The sequence below is a fragment of the Saccopteryx leptura genome, chromosome 2, assembly GCF_036850995.1.
Source record: "Saccopteryx leptura isolate mSacLep1 chromosome 2, mSacLep1_pri_phased_curated, whole genome shotgun sequence".
NCBI lineage: Eukaryota > Metazoa > Chordata > Mammalia > Chiroptera > Emballonuridae > Saccopteryx > Saccopteryx leptura.
Window position 1 is genome coordinate 218,190,676 of NC_089504.1, and position 16,926 is coordinate 218,207,601.

The window sequence follows — 16,926 nt, forward strand, 5'->3', positions numbered from 1 at the left end:
AAGATGAACCCTCGGGTCAGCTCTACTCCGAGGTTACCCCACCCAGGGAAGGTCCTAAAGGACTTGGCCAAGACTTTCCTGGGACACTTCTGCACATTTTAGAGTTACCTTCAGGGTTGCTGGCCTGACCTGGGAACCAGATACCCCTCTGGCTCTTCCATGGTTTTGGAAATGACCAGAACAGCCTGTCACTGATGGCCTAGGGGCTCTCTGTTAGTCTGCCCACCCGGGTTCTCAACAATGGCAAATGATAGCAGGTTCCAACAGAGCAAGTCCCCTCCGGGGCACACAAACCACGGGTGGGCTCAAGAAATTATGTAGAGGGTGTTATAGTGAGTTATACACTTGAAACCTGCACGTTTTGGTGAACCATGTCATCCCACTAAATTAAAAATAAATGTAAAAAAAGAAAAAAAAAGAATCAAGCAAAAATGTCTGTCATTGTCACATGGACAGATGAGGCATGTGGTCTCGGGGGGCCAGTCTGCCTCCTTAAGGAGGTCACCAGGTACTTCTCTCATATCCGAATTCCACCTACAAGCACCTGCTGAGGAAAGGAAACCGCTCCCCCTTGTCACCCTGCTCTGCGGCTTCACCCCAGATGGAGTAGAGGAAGGAGGAGGAGAGGTTTTAACAGAAATAGACTTAATTTCCTGAATAGATTAGTAGGTCAGAGAGATGAGTATATTGAATCTCTCATCAAGCCAAATGGCTGGAGGTTGTTTAATTGGTTAAAAAAGAAACACATCTTAAAAAATACACCATCTTTTTTTTTTTTTTTGGCTACATAGTAACTCACTGGAACACTCAGGACCACAAAGAGTGGGCTTGACGGGAACAAACCACACGAATGACTAATGCTAGCCTGATGTCTCCTTCCATAAATCAAAGAGATCTTGTCAAAGAACCCCAAGCCAAATCTCCAATTACTGGGAAATGTTTCAGGAAGCATTAAACCTGAATATCCAAAGTCTGGGATACTTGCATCAGAGGCTGACAAACCCAACCAGACCCCTTATTATAACTCAGGGAGATCAGAGGGACAAGCAAACACAGGGACACCACAGCGCAAGAGCTGCCTTTCAGAACAGAAACCTTTGTGAAAAATTTGAGAAAGGCAGTGAGAACGTTCTCTTGGCTTCCATCAGATGCAACAGTGGAAAATGTGCCTTTTGCCAACTCCAAAGTTACCTGAAAGCATCTGACAAATGAATCATACATAATTTACATAAAAAGTCAATTATCTTCACAGTTCATGGCTTTAAAAGAATATATCTGTGTAAATAGAAGTGTATAAAGGCATGGGAACACAGAAGAAAGAAGGTAAGGTGAATCTCAGTGCAGTAACAGCTGACGGACCAGAACCTGCCTGCAATTCAGAGATGTGCTGCTTCAATCTGGTTCAGCTAGGAACTAACCTGGGAGCCCTGTGGAAGAATAGCCCTCTTCATAAGAAAGACATCGTCAGGAACAGAGGTCAACATGTGAGTAATGTGTTACAGGTACTAAGAAGAGCTCAGCAATACTTGCCAATGAAGTTTGAATGACAGAAGTGCTGATGGGATGAAACTCACAATGCAGTTTCAGGGAGGGATTTTTACCAAGAGCCTTCCCCAATGTGAAAAATCACATCATCAACCCAAGCTGCTCTGGGTGTCCGAGTCTACCTCCATTGCTTCTTACCAGGTCTGCCTAGGGCGCTGCGAGCCCATAGAAAGCTTTCAGCTCTCCCTGCATCACGCGTCTCCTACTGCGGCCGAACCAGAGTGTGTACCTATTGAGATACTGGTCACCTCTCGATAAATCACCTGCTTTTATTCTCCCTTGTATTACATCAGGGAAATTAGAATTATATATATAGGTAAGTCCCATTTCCTCTGCATTTTATTTCAAGGCATCACAAAGAAACTCGTTTAGGTGACTTTCCAAGCAACGTAGACCCCCGCCCAGACAGTCCCAATACTCCTCATTTCCAGTGCCCCTCTCCCTGCTCGAGCCCATCTCCACTTCAGGATGAGGGAGGCCACCATAAACATCAAAGTTATACACCTCCAACACTGCTGTTTGACTTGCATTATTCCAAAGCTATTCTCATGAGAATGTACAGAGACTATTAGAATTTCTTATAAATTCCCCAGAATGAACACACACACACACACACACACACTCACTCATATACAAACACTACACACACACACATATTCACAAACGTATACACATACACAGAATGATACACACACACACACACACACACACACACACACACACACACACACACACATTTTCCTCAAAATAAAACAGAGTTTTGGCTGTTGGCTGTTTTGCTCCAGAGTACTTTGTTGATTGATTTTTTTTTCTTTTTAGAGAGAGAGGGAGAGCAACAGAGACAGAGAGAAACATCAACTCGGCCGTTTATTCATGCCGTCATTGGTTGATTCTTACATGTGCCCTGACCGAGGATTGAACCTGCAATCTCAGCATGTTGGGATGATGCTCTAACCAACTGAACTACCCAGCCAGGACCTGCCTCAGGGTACTCTGAAGTATTGGTGCAGTGCCCCCAAACTTGGCCAGGCCCAACCATGGGCCCATCACTTACCTCTTCGTGTCAAAATACGAGTCTATGTACGAATGCGGGGCGCCAGCCACGGCAAAGTTGCTGCTTCCAGTGTCAACGAGAATCTGCAGCTTTTATTTTTAAGGGGGAAAGAAATAGAAACCATCAGGTTACTTGAATAAGGCCATACTCTTGAATAACTCTTTTAAAAAGTAAGAACTAATAATTTATTACTTGGAAAAACTTAGAAGATTTTTAAAAAGCTGTTATAATATTGACATGTGAACACAGTCCATTAAGAAGCTGTGGCAGGGTGGGGAAACAGTTTGCCTTCGATGCACAGCAAGCCTTAAAGCACACAAACTCAGTGGAACACCCAGGATTTTCTTTCCAAGCCATTGGTGCTACCAGGCAGAGCCCTTCTTCTGTCATCCAGGTCTGTCACCTGGCTGAGATCAGCAATTCCTGCCTTCCAATTTCACTTGGAAAGCCTGAGCCACTGGGGCCTCCCCTCATTTCCACTGCATAGCACCTGGGAACACCTGTCCAGGTTTCATTTTTCAGTTTGAATGAGGTACAATTTAGATATAATAAAATCACAAGACCTTAGATTTTCCCACTGATGAGTTTAGACATGGTGTCCACCCAAACCAAGATACAGAAATTTCTGTTCTTTCCAAAGGGTTGCTTTGTGCCCCTTCTCCATCAATTCTTCCTGTTCTGCAGTTCTGGTCACTTCCCATGTCACATTAAGTTTTAATCTTGTCATTGAGGACTTTTATGGAGGCCTCATCACTGGGTGAAATTGATTAAATCTTTGGCCATTGGTGATTGATTCCACCTCCAACCCCTCTCTCCTTCAGGGAGGTAAGGCTGAAAGTTACAACCCTCTAATTCCAAGTTAGTCCCCCTCCTTTCCAAAAGCCAGCTCATTAATGTACTTTGGGTGTGGCCAAAGGAGTTTGTTATGAATAACAAAAGATACCTTTGTCACTCTAATTGGCTTAGGAACTTCCAAGGGTTTCAAGAGCCCTGCCAGGAACTGGGACAAATTTCAAATATATATTTCTTCTTACACATCACAAAATCAGACATGGTCCGTGAGAAAACAGCAACTGCCCAGACCTTATCCATCATTAGAATGAAGTTCCAAATGCAAGCACCTTGGCAAGCACCAAGGCCTAATAGCAGTCATTCAGTCCACGCAGACGTAACTAATATATGTAACTCAGAGGGCCCTGAGTCCTCATCACTCTCTCTGTGTCCTAGATTTAAAAGTTTCCTGGAGACAAGACGAGCTTTTCAAGTTGCTTAGTAGAGAGGGGAGGAAGGTAGAATGGGGGAATAAAACAGAATTCATCATGAGGCAAATTAGGGAAGTTCAGGCCTGCCAGAGAAGAGTGCTTCTGTTAGTCAAGACAATGGAGCACCCTTAAAAAACCTGCAGTGAGAACTACTCTTTCTCAGTTACTAAAAGTCACAGTTAATAAAACACAGGTTCCCGAACCAACATCCCTCCTCCTCTCCACGTTCAGGGTCAGTGAGGGAAGCGTGTTGTTTTCACAAGTATTCCCTGGGACCCACGGGCAACCACACAGCCCACAGCCCAGCAGGATGCATGTGGAAAGACCAAGTCACCTGGCAGCCTGGGTTCCCAGGCTGGCATTCCATGTCCCCGCCTCGAGCTCTTGCACAACTGGGCATAGTCAAAGTGGACACAAGACCATTGTCCTCGGCATAATAGCCCCAGTGTCAGGGGACTCTCTTGGCAAACAAGTCAGTCTTCTTTCCTGGGTATGGAATTCCACCCACAGCCATTTGCATCACATCAGAAATGAGACCCTGTACACACCCCCAACCTCATGATTCTGCCATGCTGCACTGTCCCCATATGACAGAGGCAGGGGCACAAGAGCAAAGAAAGCTACCCAAAAGAGACTGTTTTATTTTACAGAGGTGGCTTCTAATAATCACCCGGGCATTCTGTACAGTCTTCTCGGCTAGCTCAGCAGAAGCCAGCATTCAAGAAAATTCAATTCAGAGTCACAGCTCAGCAAAGCTGGTCACCACTGTGGTCGGTCCCAGAGCATATGGTTTGAAGAGGCAAATCACCCCAATAAATAGGCAGCTACAGAGTCAGGCAAGGGATGGATATCCAGGGAGCAGTAAACACTCTGGCTTGTGCTTCAAGAAATGTTTTTGAGCAGCAAACAAGGCAACACCTTTTTCTGTTTGATGACATCCCAAGTGAGCATTTCTCAGGTTGATTTCTCCCCCGGGCTGTGACTCCCTTTCTGCAAGTAGTCTCAACAGAAAAGGAGAAAAAAATAATGCCACTTGCCCTATAATTTTATGCGATCCACGTTATGAAGACCAAAATGCAAAGGCTCGCTGTGTAGGTTTTTTCTGGATACCTCACTCCAGAGGCCACCAACGTCATCTGCTGCTTCCTTTATCCCAGGAATTTCCAAAATCATTTCCTGCCTCCCTGGGTTCAGTGCCACACACACTATAATCTAGCCCCAGGACACATCATTAGGCCCCACAATGGACAGTGAAAATACACACAGTTTCAAATTCGTGGAATGTTTTGTTCTTTTGACGCACAACTAAAAATGACTGAGAAGTGCCTAAGAAAGATATTATCTATACTCCACAAGGAGGAATGCAGAAATGCATTAATTTTTTTAAGTGTGTTGAGTGACTGGAAAAAGGCCTTAGAAATTAAACTTTTTCTTTCTTTATTTTTGTGAGAAACAGACGGACAGACAGACAAGAAGGGACAGAGATGAGAAGCATCAACTCATAGTTAAGTCACTTTAGTTGGTGATTGATTGCTTCTCATACATGCCTTGACTGAAGTACTCCAGCTGAATCAATAACCCCTTGCTCAAGCCAGTGACCTTGAGCTTCAAGCCAACAACTTTGGGGCTCAAACCAGCAACCAGGGGACCATGTCGATGATCCACACTCAAGCTGAAGATTCCGTGCCTGTGACCTTGGGGTTTCAAATCTGGGACTTCAGCATCCCAGGTCAATGCTCTATCCATTGTGCCACCAACAGTCAGGCTAGAAATTAAACTTTTAAAAGGGAAAGCAGTAGTGATGGGGGAGATGTGGTCCTGACCTCAGTAGAGTTAAGAACCCAGCAGGGAAGAATAAAGGGTCCCCGGACCTTTCCCTAAAAACTGCCTGTGATACAAGTGGCTAGACCCAGGAAGGTTCACAACAAATTGCAGGAGTTGACAGGGCAAATTTTTGGTCCATTTCTTCAAAAACAGCAAAGCCCCAAACACACTACCTCCCACTCCTGCTTTTCCTCCCTGTCTCAGCCGAGCACCAGTGGGGTCTCTCCTGTCTCCATTCTCTTTCTCTCCACAACCTGCTGAGATGGGGCTTCAGCCTCACAGTCCAGTGCCAGCCAAGGTCACACAGTGACCTCTGCACACTAACCCCATCATCACCTCCTCCAGCCTTCAAACACCACTACCACTACCCGCCAGTCCCTTCTTGAAGCTTCAAAAACACCACCTTCCTGGTTTCCCCCCATGGCTTTTCCGTCTCAGTCTCTGTGGCAGATGATCCCTCCTCCAGCTCTGCTCTTAGACACACCTTGCATGTCGTTCCTGAGAGGTCTCTGTCCCCAGCACAGGGCACCTTCCATGAGAGTAGAGCCTGTGTGTGTCATCATTTCCTCTCCAGTACCTTGGACAGTGTCCAGGGCTTAGTAGGGGCTCAATGAACCCTTATGAATAACTAAATGAAGGAGACTTTCACTGAGTGGAAACTAAGTAGCAGAAATGCATATTGTGGGGAAAGGGAATGTGTTTGTATATTTCTGAAACAAGTCTGTGTTGCTTACCTACCAATTATACACAAAATAGTTGAGAGGGCAAAAGATCTTAAAGAACCTATTCTAGAAAATAAGAAAGAAGATGTATAAATATTCTATGATCCCCTCAAAACAAAAACTTCCTTCTTGGATAGCATTCTCTAATCCCTGCAGTCCTACCGAAACTCGTATAACAAGATTTTACTCAATAATCATGAAACAAGAATGACCATTATGCACACATTACAAGTGGGTAGGATTTGGATACATGCGGTTGGTTTTATTCTCCCTCCCCTGTCAGGAGTGCTGTCTTCACGTCAACATGGCTCCTCATTGTGCTGAGCAGTGACAGTCACACAGGCCTGGATCAAGTGCCACTCTACCACTCAGAGCATGTGTCTGGGCAGATTCCTTCTCCTGCCTGTGTCTCTGCTCCTTTATCCAGGAAGAGGGTGATTGACCACTCTACCAAAGTGCTTGCAAGGAAGAAATACAGCCATGTGAGCTCACTGCAGGTTCTTAGCCAATTAGTGATAAATGCTAGTGTGGGTTACACACCCAATTTTCAGCAGAAGGTGGAAAGACAGGTCAGTCATTGGCAGCCATCGAGACAAACTCTGTGACAACCAGAGGAACCTCTGGCCAAAGGCTGGTTCCAGAGTGATCTGAATCCAACAGATTCTAAAGGAAGATTCCTTCTGGAATGTTCTTGGGGACAGTCAGGACTTTATCTCCATGCCTTGCTCTGCCTAGACAAAGCTCACTCATTTTTAAAATAAAATATTTTGTGGAGTTTTGTATTCCTCACTTTGTTTTGATGTTCTTTGTTACCCCTGTTCCATGAGCCCCTGAATTGCTTGAGGTCAGTGTCCTTTTTGTCTTTTTCTGATGGCCCTCAGATGAGGACTATAGGAACTCACTAACCTCTGATCCTGAGATGGGGAGGAGGAAAGGGAAAGCAGATGAGGAAGCCAAACCTGCAATAAAAGTGAGAGAAGCCAGAGAGAATTCCCCAGGCCAAATTCTTGATACACTTGTGCAAAACATTTATGTAGATTCTCTAGAATTGGCTAGGATGGACTCCCTTAATCCATGTCCTAGCTGCTCTATGAAATAAACACACACTACCTCTTAACTACCCAAGGATAAGCAAAATTAGAAGTGAAATGGCAGCAAACAATGAAGGCACCCACCATGTGCCTGCAGCAGGTCCTCCAGCTGCAGGAGCAGCCTCGCCAGCATCCAGGACCCACCCGAAATGAAGGGCATGGAGGGAGTGTGCCTGGGAGCAGCCCTCAACTGCAAATACAGACAGCTGGTGGAATGAGACCTCCCTTCCCTTGCCCCACTGGGGGAGAGATTTGAGGGTGCCTGGGCTGCCTCCCAGGAGTCCCTGTAGCAGGACTGAGTGCATGTGCCCATTGCACCTCAGTGATCCTTTCTGCCTCACTTCTCCTTCCTCCATGAGTCATGCAGACCTTGCCTTATGTGCCCCAAAGACCAAATATACTTTAAGTTAGATCCTAAACAAAACAAAATCAGAGTGGTCAGAAAAGCTAAAACCTTCTCCCGCTGCACCTCTACCACTGGCTGAAACCTACACACAGACTGAGCAGTGCCTCCCCTGACCCCTTCTTAACCTGTCCATGCATGGGGTGAGAACCAGACAGAAAGCCATTTGCTAATTGCTGCAATAAAGGTAAAAGCATCTGCATTGAAGGAAAGAACTAGGTTATGCATCTAGTTAGCGATCAGCTGCCAGAGATTTCTCAGATATCACTGTCTCCTTTTCAGCAGGTTAATAGGAAAATTAGCAGATCAGTTAGATAATGGCTCATTTAACACAATGATTCCTAATTACATTAGCAGCCCATCTGCCAGAGTCTGCCAGCAAGAGCACCCACACCAGTGGCCTTCCCGGCCCAGCCACGCGGGCTGTTTGCCCACAGTTATCACACGATTGTCGCCGCCAATCTTGTTAATCAGGTCCTTTCAGTGCTTCAATTCTAGAGATGAATCTCATTTACTTAAACACATCTTGATGAAGAAAGCAAAAATAATTGCCACGCGCCATTTCTCCACAATCTCAAATTAAGGCTGTTTTTCTAAAGAAGGGGGAAATTGTTTTCAAAGGGCTCCACTTAACACAACCAGATGTTGAAGGACTTTGTGAAGAGAAGCTTGATCGTACAATTTATATAAGCTCTGCGTATGTGTGTGTATGCATGTACACACACAGCACATACATGCCTGTGCCTTCACGACTGCCTGGGTGACTGCACCACAGGCCCTACTAGGACAACACATTTCAAAAGCCATGTGGACTCTCTGCAGCTGGAACCTGTCCCTGGAGCAGTGGGACAGCTGCTGGAGGGAGGGGGCTCCCAGAGTTTTGAAACTTTTCAAATCACCCATCCCTGTCAGGAAGAGCAGAAAAGGTAAGCTGGTAAAATTTTATCACCCACCCATAGCTTTGAATGTGCCAGCAAGGACTGTCCATTCCAAGGATGCTGGTTGTAAGTTCATTTTCTACCTGTGGTCCCAGGATGCACCCTGTGCTGTCTCTAAAGCAGAGAGCATGCAAAACAGCAGCCTCAGGCTTGTTACACCTGGATCTGAGCCCTGCCTTAGTCTCCCGTTGGCTTTGGAAACTCATAGAATTTGCCACCCTCTCTGAGCCTCAGTGCCCTCATCTGTAAAGTGGGATCATGAAGAGTAGCTCTGAGGAGCCCATGGGATAAAGGTGAGGCAGCCAGAATGGTGTCTGGCACACTTGGGTGTTTTGATTTCTCAAAGAGGTGTGGTGGGGCTGACTCCTATCACTATGTCAACACAACTCGCATCACATTCGCCCCCAGACCTCACTGGAGCCTCTGCATCACAGCTGGTCTAGATGCAGATCAGGAGTGGCGTGCACAAGCTGCAGACCCTTCCTGGTGCACAGGCTGGTCCTGCAGCAGGGGACACTGAGATGGATGTGACCATGAGCTGAAACACTGTGAATGACCCGTGGATGGGCAGTGCCGGCACTTGGCTGAAACAACGCAGAGTTCATTCAGGACAGCTCAAATCCCAGAGTTACCCATCCTGTTTTCACCCTGCCTGCCTTTGCTCTCCTAGCTGATCAGCGGCCACTTCGTCCCCTCGGTGCCCAAGCTCTTCTATTTCATTTTCCTCTGCCTCCAACACCACAAATCTGTGAGTCCTGTCCCTTCTATTTCTATAATTTTCCTGAAGCCACTCATGCCCCTCTCTCTCCCTTGCAACTTCATGGATGACCCCAGTGGCTTCGTGTTGTGAACTCTAAGCACAGTGTGGGCACACAGGAAGTGTTCAGTAAAGGATGTTAAATGAATGAATGGCACCCAGATGTCACTGAGGCCACCTATCCTAAGAGACTTAGGCCAGTTAGTTTGAGCTCTCCGACCTGGGTTTCTCAGGGTCCAATGCCCTCCCTGGAGTTCTGGTGAGCCCAGGGTCTTCCAATCCCAGAGCCTCCTGGACTCTGAGGACATTTTTAACAGTAGTTTAGCAATAGCATTAAGCATTCTTGAGAAAGAAGAGGAAACCACCCTACACCGACAGCCTCATGAAGCTGTCCATGGATTTCCAGCTCTTGGTCTCATGCTGACATATGAGAGCTAACTCTTGGCTTGTTTCACTCAATATTCTAAGGCTCCAGGGTCCACTTTGGCTGCTGAGACTCGGAGAAGACATCCACATGCAAATTTCAGAAGTGTGATCCTGCATCCAGGGCTGCCGCTGAGCCAAGGACCGGCAGATCTGGGGTCCGAGCCGGGTGCCAACTTTCCACTGGGCTCACAGTTCACGCAGCAGCCAGTGTCACACCTGAAGGAGGCGCCTGGTTTGCCACGGTGGCTGCACATGGAAGCTTTATCTTCAGGGATCACAACATCCAGGACCTGGTTTTCTGCCCCTTGAATGGAGAAGCCGAGCAGGGACTAAGTGGGGGGCTGGTCAGCCAAGCTTCTGGAAGTTAGAGCAGGAAGCCAGAAAGGGCTCGTTTGTTTGCAAGAGATATTCTGTGACAGGGGCTGTCTGCTTCCATTGGCTTAACCAGAGTCCCCTTTCTGTAGGCGGACTGGGTAGAGGTCTGGGAGGCAGAAAGGAACACAAGTGTCTATGGCACTGTCACATGGTTCAGACACCCCTGGGCTACGGGTGTTTCCCTCAGCCTCTGAGGTTACACAATGTATCTGCTGGCAGGATGCCGCCCATTGGTTGTGGAATGAAGGCAAATATTTAAACAGTCATGAGTGAGAGTCATGAGGCTGGACCTCATTCACTGACGCTAGTAAAAATAATGATCCCTTTTCCCATGTTCACACTAAACTGCTTCTCAGACAGCACTAAAAAAGAGGCAGGTTCATCCCCATATTTTGGTGATTATGGGGGGCAAGTAGGAAAACCACTATTAACAGAGGGCAAGCTAGTCTTGTTTTCCCCAAACAGACAACTAAAGTCACCCCATAAACCCTTTTACGCCTTTCCAAGGACTTCAGAAGGATGTCATTTTATCTAACCCTTGGCTCTTCCTGCACATTTTCCAAAGGCGTTTAAACAGTGTTATCATAGGTGCAAATGTCTTAACTCTCAAGACACACCAAGAGTTTCACGAAAAGTTCCCTTCTGCCTAAGAGCTGGTAATGGCAACTGAAAAGCCATTTCAGATCTGAACTTGCATTTAAAAGATATAGGATTGACTTCACTTTAGTTCCTGACATTCAAATATTTTCAGTTCTTTTATAAATGTAAAAAAATAAGATAAAACATACACACTCACTGCAGCAACAGGCAAGATTTTAAAGTTACCATTATTATAAAATGATTACTCCTCACTATTATTATAGGTATTAAGATTCATTTTTAAAAAGAAAATTGTGGTAAAATATATATATCATAAAATTTACCATTTGAACCATGTCTAAGTATACAGTTCAATAGTGTTAAGTATATTCACACTGTTGTGCAACCACCATCCATCTCCAGAACTGTTTCCATCTTGTAAAACTGAAACTGTCTCCATTACACAAGTCCCCACTCCTGCCCCTCCCCCCCAGTACCTGGCACCCACCAGCCCTACTTTCTGACTCTACAAATTTGACTAGTCCATGTACCTAACGAGTGGAATCACACAGTATTTGTCTTTTGTGACTGGCATACTGTCCTCAAGGGTCATCTATGCTCTATGTCAAAATGTCCTCCCTTTTTAAGGCTAAATAATAATCCATTGTATGCATAGACCACATTTTTAAAATCCATTCTTCCATCAGTGAACACCTTGGATGTTTCCACTTTTTGGCTATTGGGAATAATGTTGCTTGAAGACAGGTGTACAAATATTTCTTTGAAGTCCTATTTCAAGTATTCTGGAAGGATTTCTTTTTTTCTTCAGTAACTATTTAGTGAGCAGCTATTATGTGCTTGGGGCATGGAGACAAAGATAAGGTGCCCTTTAAAGAATTCACCACCTAACATTCAAACAAAAGACCAGGCTTCTTCTCCATAAGGTTTTCAGATTGTTGAATTGACTAAAGCAGTGTTTTTCAACCATGAGCCTGCGAACCACCAGAAAGTTTGTGCTGGTCCACAAAAGAGTTAACTACTCTGATGTTGTATGAAGATTACAGAGTCTATATCCATGGACCTACAGTTGAAAACTACTGGTATAAAGGATTGATAAGGAATAAAGCACAGGTAATTAGAGATGACTGATGTGTAGTTTATCCACTGAATTAAAGGTTTAATTTCTCAGCCCTTTATCCTGCCATTCAACACATTAAAAAAAATAACTCCCTGTGTTTATTACATTTATATTATCACTAAAGTTAATACTGTGTAAAACAGGACTTAGGAAAGTATGTTTCCTGATAGGGGGATGGACTGCCAATCACATTTTGAGTTGTGCATACAGATGACTAAAAAATGTGCTGTTTAAAACTCACCCACCAAGAGCCTGACCAGGTGGTGGTGCAGTGGATGGAGCGTCGGACTGGGATGCGGAAGGACCCAGGTTCGAGACCCCGAGGTCGCCAGCTTGAGCGCAGGCTCATCTGGCTTGAGCAAAGATCTCACCAGCTTGGACCCAAGGTCGCTGGCTCCAGCAGGAGGTTACTCGGTCTGCTGAAGGCCTGCAGTCAAGGCACATGTGAGAAAGCAATCAATGAACAACTAAGAAGTCACAACGCACAGCGAGAAACTGATAATTGATGCTTCTCATCTCTCTCCGTTCCTGTCTGTCTGTCCCTGTCTATCTCTGCCTCTGTAAAAAAAAAAAAAAAACCCTCACCCACCAAGGGCCTTGCTAGGTTAGCCTCTCAGAGTTCATTCTATGAAAATGCACATATGCACATATAATACTATCATTAAGTGCTTTGAAAGCAGAAAATGTTAGGTAAGTCCCAAGTGTCACATAGGTACAAACACCTTCTAGCCACATTGATGGCTGCACATGAGTATGTGAGAGGCAGTGACCAGTAATCCACGATTCCTCATATTCAGCTCAGTGTGGAACACTGTGACCTCGCCTTTCCACTGACACCTTAAAATCTAAATAGCTAGTTCATTATATCTACTCTCTGTGCCTGCTGATATGGTCAGTCTACGCTTGGATTTATAACCCAGAAAGGCCCTTGTTTTCTGGTTTGCCACCCTGTGCTAATTTCAGGCCAGCCACTTAAGAAACAGACTATTTCTATGTGGTTTAGGCACATAGTGATCAAAAGTATCATTCTCTGCTAACAAGGTTTGTTAAAAAGCCTTTCCAAGAAAACTCCTTTCAGGAAACACCTTAAATTTCCATTGATCGCCACATTTTCATAGTGCCCAGATATAGGGAGTCCTTGGGTTACGACATAGTTCCATTCCTATAACAGTGACATAACCTGAATTTTCGTGTAAGTCGAAACACACCCTAGCCTAAGTCACTTACCTAACCTAACACAGTTGTAAAATCATAATCTAGAACATAAAAAACACAACTAAGCCACAGAAAAAGGTAAAGGACATAAATATACTGTGCTGTACACGCTACTGCATATTCTTCCATTGCACGCAACCAAACTAGTCCACCCATGTGGTCTGTAAGTACTACGCTAATGGCATAAGCCAAAACACTCACATCTCAGTTTTTTTTTAAGTTTTTATAAAGTGAGTGTCACAAACTCGAAATGTTGTATGTTGAGACTATCGTAACCCAAGGACCCCCTGTACTTTGAAAGAATACTAACCCAGAGAAGAAATGACAAATGCATCTCTTTTTTGCTCCTATGCTGGCAAAATACAGATGTTTTCCTAATTAGGGTATAGAACAGTCACATGGAAATCTTCCAAAACATTCTAGTGATGAGATAAACTAAGATTAGGCCCAAATAAATAAATAATAAATAAATAAACACAAGATATTAACCTTGGCAAAGTCTTCCTGTTGTCCCCCAAACAGTAGCTTTTCAGGGTCCATTTAACGCCACTCTCCAGCCTCATATCACCTTTCAACAATCCATTGGTCAAACAACTTATTATCAATTTCCATACATGTCAACTAAACATTATCCAGGCTATGACATGTACAACAAATACTGGGTTGCAGTTACATCTGCCCATTCAGCACAAAGACCTGCGAAAATAACCTTAGTAAAAGTTGTACTACATGATTTCACAATTCCTTGGTACATTAAAAACAACAGAAAAGTCAACATGGGACAAAGATGGGGCTTGCACTTAATAAAGATTTTTTAGCTCTCCAATATACAGGCCCTATCCAATCAAGCCTCTAACCGGTAGCATCCAACTGAAGTTTTGAAACAATCAAGTTTTAGTTTTAATCACTGACAATGATCCTAAAAACATGCTGGGCTTGCTAGTTTGGAAAATATTTATTATTCTTTGAAACTGTTTAAATTGATAAAAATGATGTTCTTCATGGCCAAGATAAGTTTCCCTCACAAATGAGTGCTAAGTGCAGACTTTGGGGAAAAAAGGGAAATTCAGTACACAATTTCCTGAACTCTGATTTATACAAAGGGTCTCACAGCCTTACTACAGGATTTTACTATGTCCCCTGTCCCCCACACCTGCGACACCTCTTGGTTCCGGGACAAAATGGAGACGTGAGGGCCACTCAGTCTACAATGTTCTCTCCCTAGAGGGGATCCCAGGGACAAAGATCAATGAAGTGCTGAGACAGAGAGGAGACCGTGAGAGTCACTGCTGAATGCCTCCTGCTCTTAAGTGCCAGGTTTCGTATAAAACATTTCAATCCTTTTTGTTTCAAGAGCTCCAAAGGGCAGGCAGCTAGATGGTCTTGGCCCCTGGAGAACTGGCTATAAAAGAAGCCATCATTTCCTGGGTCATCTGAATGTCAGGATTTTGCCCCAAGTGGATGTGCCTTGATTTGTGAAAAACAAACTCAATACTCTTAAATGTGCTTCTCTTCGGTCTGCCGTCAGTGTGATAAGAGCAGGTGCACATTGGGTGCTCCGCTGGTTTCTGTTCTATTAACATCCGCTGATTGAAGAACAAAGACTAATAAGACAAATAGCTTTTGTGATTCAGAAAATAAGCCAGGCAGGGACACCACAGCATAGGGACAATTCTATCCCAGAGGACCCTCCGCCCCTCATTCCTGCCAACAGAAAAGGGCCTGGTGGGGGGCAGTAGAACCGGAGGGGTGGGGGACCAGGACCACCTGAGCCCTGGGATCTGAGTGGGGGGAGGAGGTAGAGCTGGAAGGGTCGTGTGTATCGGGACCTGGTCGGGGGCTGGGATGTCAATGGGGTGCATTAGTTTGCTGAGGCAGCCATCGCAAAATATCACAGGCTTGGGTGGCTTCAGCACCAGTATTTCCTTTCTGCAGTAGTGGCGGCTGAAGTCTAACATACCAGCATGGTTTTCTGCTAGAGCCTCTCTCCTTGGCTTACAGACATCAGCCCTCTTGTTGCCTCTTCATGTGGCCATCCTCCTGTGCGCACATATACCTGGTCTCTCTCTCTCTCTCTTTTTTTCTCTCTCTCTCTGTCATCTCCTCTTTTTATAACGTCACCAGTCATAGGATTAGGGCTCATCCTGGTAGCCTCATTTTTAACATAATTACCCTGTAAAGGCCCTCTTTCCAAATGCAGCCACATTATGGTGCTGAGGGTGAGGAGCTCAACATGTGATGTGGGGAGGGGGGGGGGACACATTTCAGCCCATAGTAGGGGGTGGGCCAAGACACACAAGGATGAGACCCTGAGACCCTGCGGATCACACGGTTTCAACCCAACCCCCATGAGCCTCGAACACGGAGAAGATGGTGGTGAAGGCTGATTCGACAATGACTTTGGCCTCTCCATTTCCCTAACCTGCAGCTCAGTACATTCACTACAATCCAACCAGGGTAAACCGTGGCCTGGATTAAAGATTTTGACAGACCCATAAATTAAACAAACCTGCCTTCCATGCACACAGGTAGAGAAAGATGAGCAGGCAACAAGCTGCACCTAGATTCCTGAGATTGTTCCAGTAAAAAGGTGGGCAGTGCTGAGACTCAAGGGGTATAATTCAGACCTGCTAATTGGAAGAGGGGTCAAATAGGCCACACATAGGCCGTGCAGAGGCCGATCACTATTGGGAATTGACGTTCATGGCTTAGATCAAGCTTTCAATTGTTCACTTCCATTCTGGGACTGCTCTGGTAGAGGAGAGTATTAAAGAAGGCAGCCAGAGTCCTTTCCAGAAGGCCAAGTGTCAGGGACAGACCAGCACACGAACAAATGAATATTTGCTGAGCATCTGTGCTTATCCAAGAACTGTTGAGTACCAAGACACGTTGGCTCTGTTCAGCAATAGGCAGTTTCTTTGGAACCAAACCAGGCCCACTCTCCCTTACAAAGGCCCCCGAATTCTCACAGGCTAGTGACTTGGAAGATTTTTGGATAAACTACAGTCAAGAAAAATATTTCTCAGTATTCAGACCTACATGTGTGTACATCTATAACTATATGCTAGCAGATAACCTATGTACTAGCAGGCAGCTTAGTGCAGTAGTTCAGAGCAGACAGTCAGGAACCAGCTCACCCGTTTTCAAATCCTGGCTCTGCTCCTCATGAATTCTGTTGCCTTAGCAATGTAACTGGCTGTGCCTCAGTTTCCTCATCTGTAAAATGGGGATAGCGAATGGTAAACCCTTATTTTCCCTAATGTCCATCATTAATTTAAGCAAACTAACCAGAAGATACTTCTTCTCTCCAGTTCTTGGAGGGGGGGCATGTCCTTAAAGAACTGAAATTTTTTGTAAGATTTTTACACAGGTCATAAATTCTGTTTCATGTTAAAGGTTCAAAGTACTTTGGTAGGCAGCAAACTTCTACCATTTTTGGTAGTAGAAAATCAAATAATGATGGAGACATTTAAACTGATCTTCAAAAGACTCTCTCTATTGCTGAACTTTCCTTTGAAAAGCAGTTTCTAAATTGGTGTTAAAATATCACCTCAAAGGGACACATCTTAATTGTGTTTATTGTTTTTTTCAATACCT

At 44.9% G+C, this 16,926-nt stretch overlaps 1 protein-coding gene across 1 annotated transcript in view; it reads right to left on the reverse strand.

Annotated features, from left to right (window-relative positions):
* BACE2 (beta-secretase 2) overlaps positions 1-16,926 on the reverse strand; it is an 81,960-nt gene that overhangs the window by 48,661 nt on the left and 16,373 nt on the right. The window contains exon 2 of the mRNA XM_066370161.1: positions 2,600-2,688. Coding sequence (XP_066226258.1) covers positions 2,600-2,688 — 89 coding nt within the window. The remainder of the gene's footprint in view (positions 1-2,599; positions 2,689-16,926) is intronic.